At 67.1% G+C, this 629-nt stretch overlaps 1 protein-coding gene and 1 long non-coding RNA gene across 2 annotated transcripts in view; one reads left to right on the top strand and one right to left on the bottom strand.

Annotated features, from left to right (window-relative positions):
- Positions 1–355, bottom strand: part of LOC141373542 (uncharacterized) — a 7,330-nt gene extending 6,975 nt beyond the window's left edge. Inside the window, exon 1 of the long non-coding RNA XR_012379611.1 lies at positions 210–355. This is a non-coding gene — a long non-coding RNA (uncharacterized lncRNA). The remainder of the gene's footprint in view (positions 1–209) is intronic.
- Positions 219–629, top strand: part of TMEM18 (transmembrane protein 18) — a 6,328-nt gene continuing 5,917 nt past the window's right edge. The window contains exon 1 of the mRNA XM_025867684.2: positions 219–478. Coding sequence (XP_025723469.2) covers positions 290–478 — 189 coding nt within the window. The 5' untranslated portion in view covers positions 219–289. The remainder of the gene's footprint in view (positions 479–629) is intronic.

The raw sequence follows: 629 nt of genomic DNA, 5'->3' as shown, positions 1-629 counted from the left end.
TCCGTCCCCCGGGAGCGCGGTCACTGTCCCCTCCGTCCCCCGGGAGCTTGGTCACTGTCCCCTCGGTCCCCCGGGGTTGGCGTCAGGAGCAGGCAGGGACGCCCGCCCGCCCCGGGTTCTCCAGAGCGCCACCCCGATAGGGTACAACTACAGACACTCTCAGCCGCCCTCCTCCCCCGGCCGCGAAGGGAAAACAATCCGAAACCTACTTTCCGTTTCATTATTAGCCGTAGTTTTAAATACCACGAGACGTGGAGCCGACACCGGGCCCACGGGGAGCTATCGCGAGATGTCCGGGACCAGGCGGGTTTCGCGACCAGTGGAAATCCCGCGAGAGGGGACGCCGGAGGCGTTCCCTGTGTTCTCCAACTGGGGCGGGGCTGGCCGGACGGTGGTGCTGAGGGTGGGTCTTCCGGGGACGATGCCGTCCGCCTTCTCAGTCAGCTCATTCCCTGTCGGCATTCCTGCCGTGATCACGGTAACTCGCTGCCTTCTTGGCCTCCAGTTCGGGCGACGGTAGTTGGGGCCACTCAGGGTTTGCCCGCATCCGCTATTGACCCCGACTACCCCGGATGGGGCGTGGGGGCGGGGCTTGGTGGGGGCGGGCCGCGACGGGGCGGGGCTTGGTG

Source organism: Callorhinus ursinus, unplaced genomic scaffold (genome assembly GCF_003265705.2).
Source record: "Callorhinus ursinus isolate GAN/ISIS: 27379988/994484 unplaced genomic scaffold, GSC_fseal_2.0 scaffold10, whole genome shotgun sequence".
Taxonomy (NCBI): domain Eukaryota; kingdom Metazoa; phylum Chordata; class Mammalia; order Carnivora; family Otariidae; genus Callorhinus; species Callorhinus ursinus.
The sequence above is the reverse complement of the archived record's forward strand: the minus strand, read 5'-3'. Positions and strand labels throughout refer to the sequence as shown.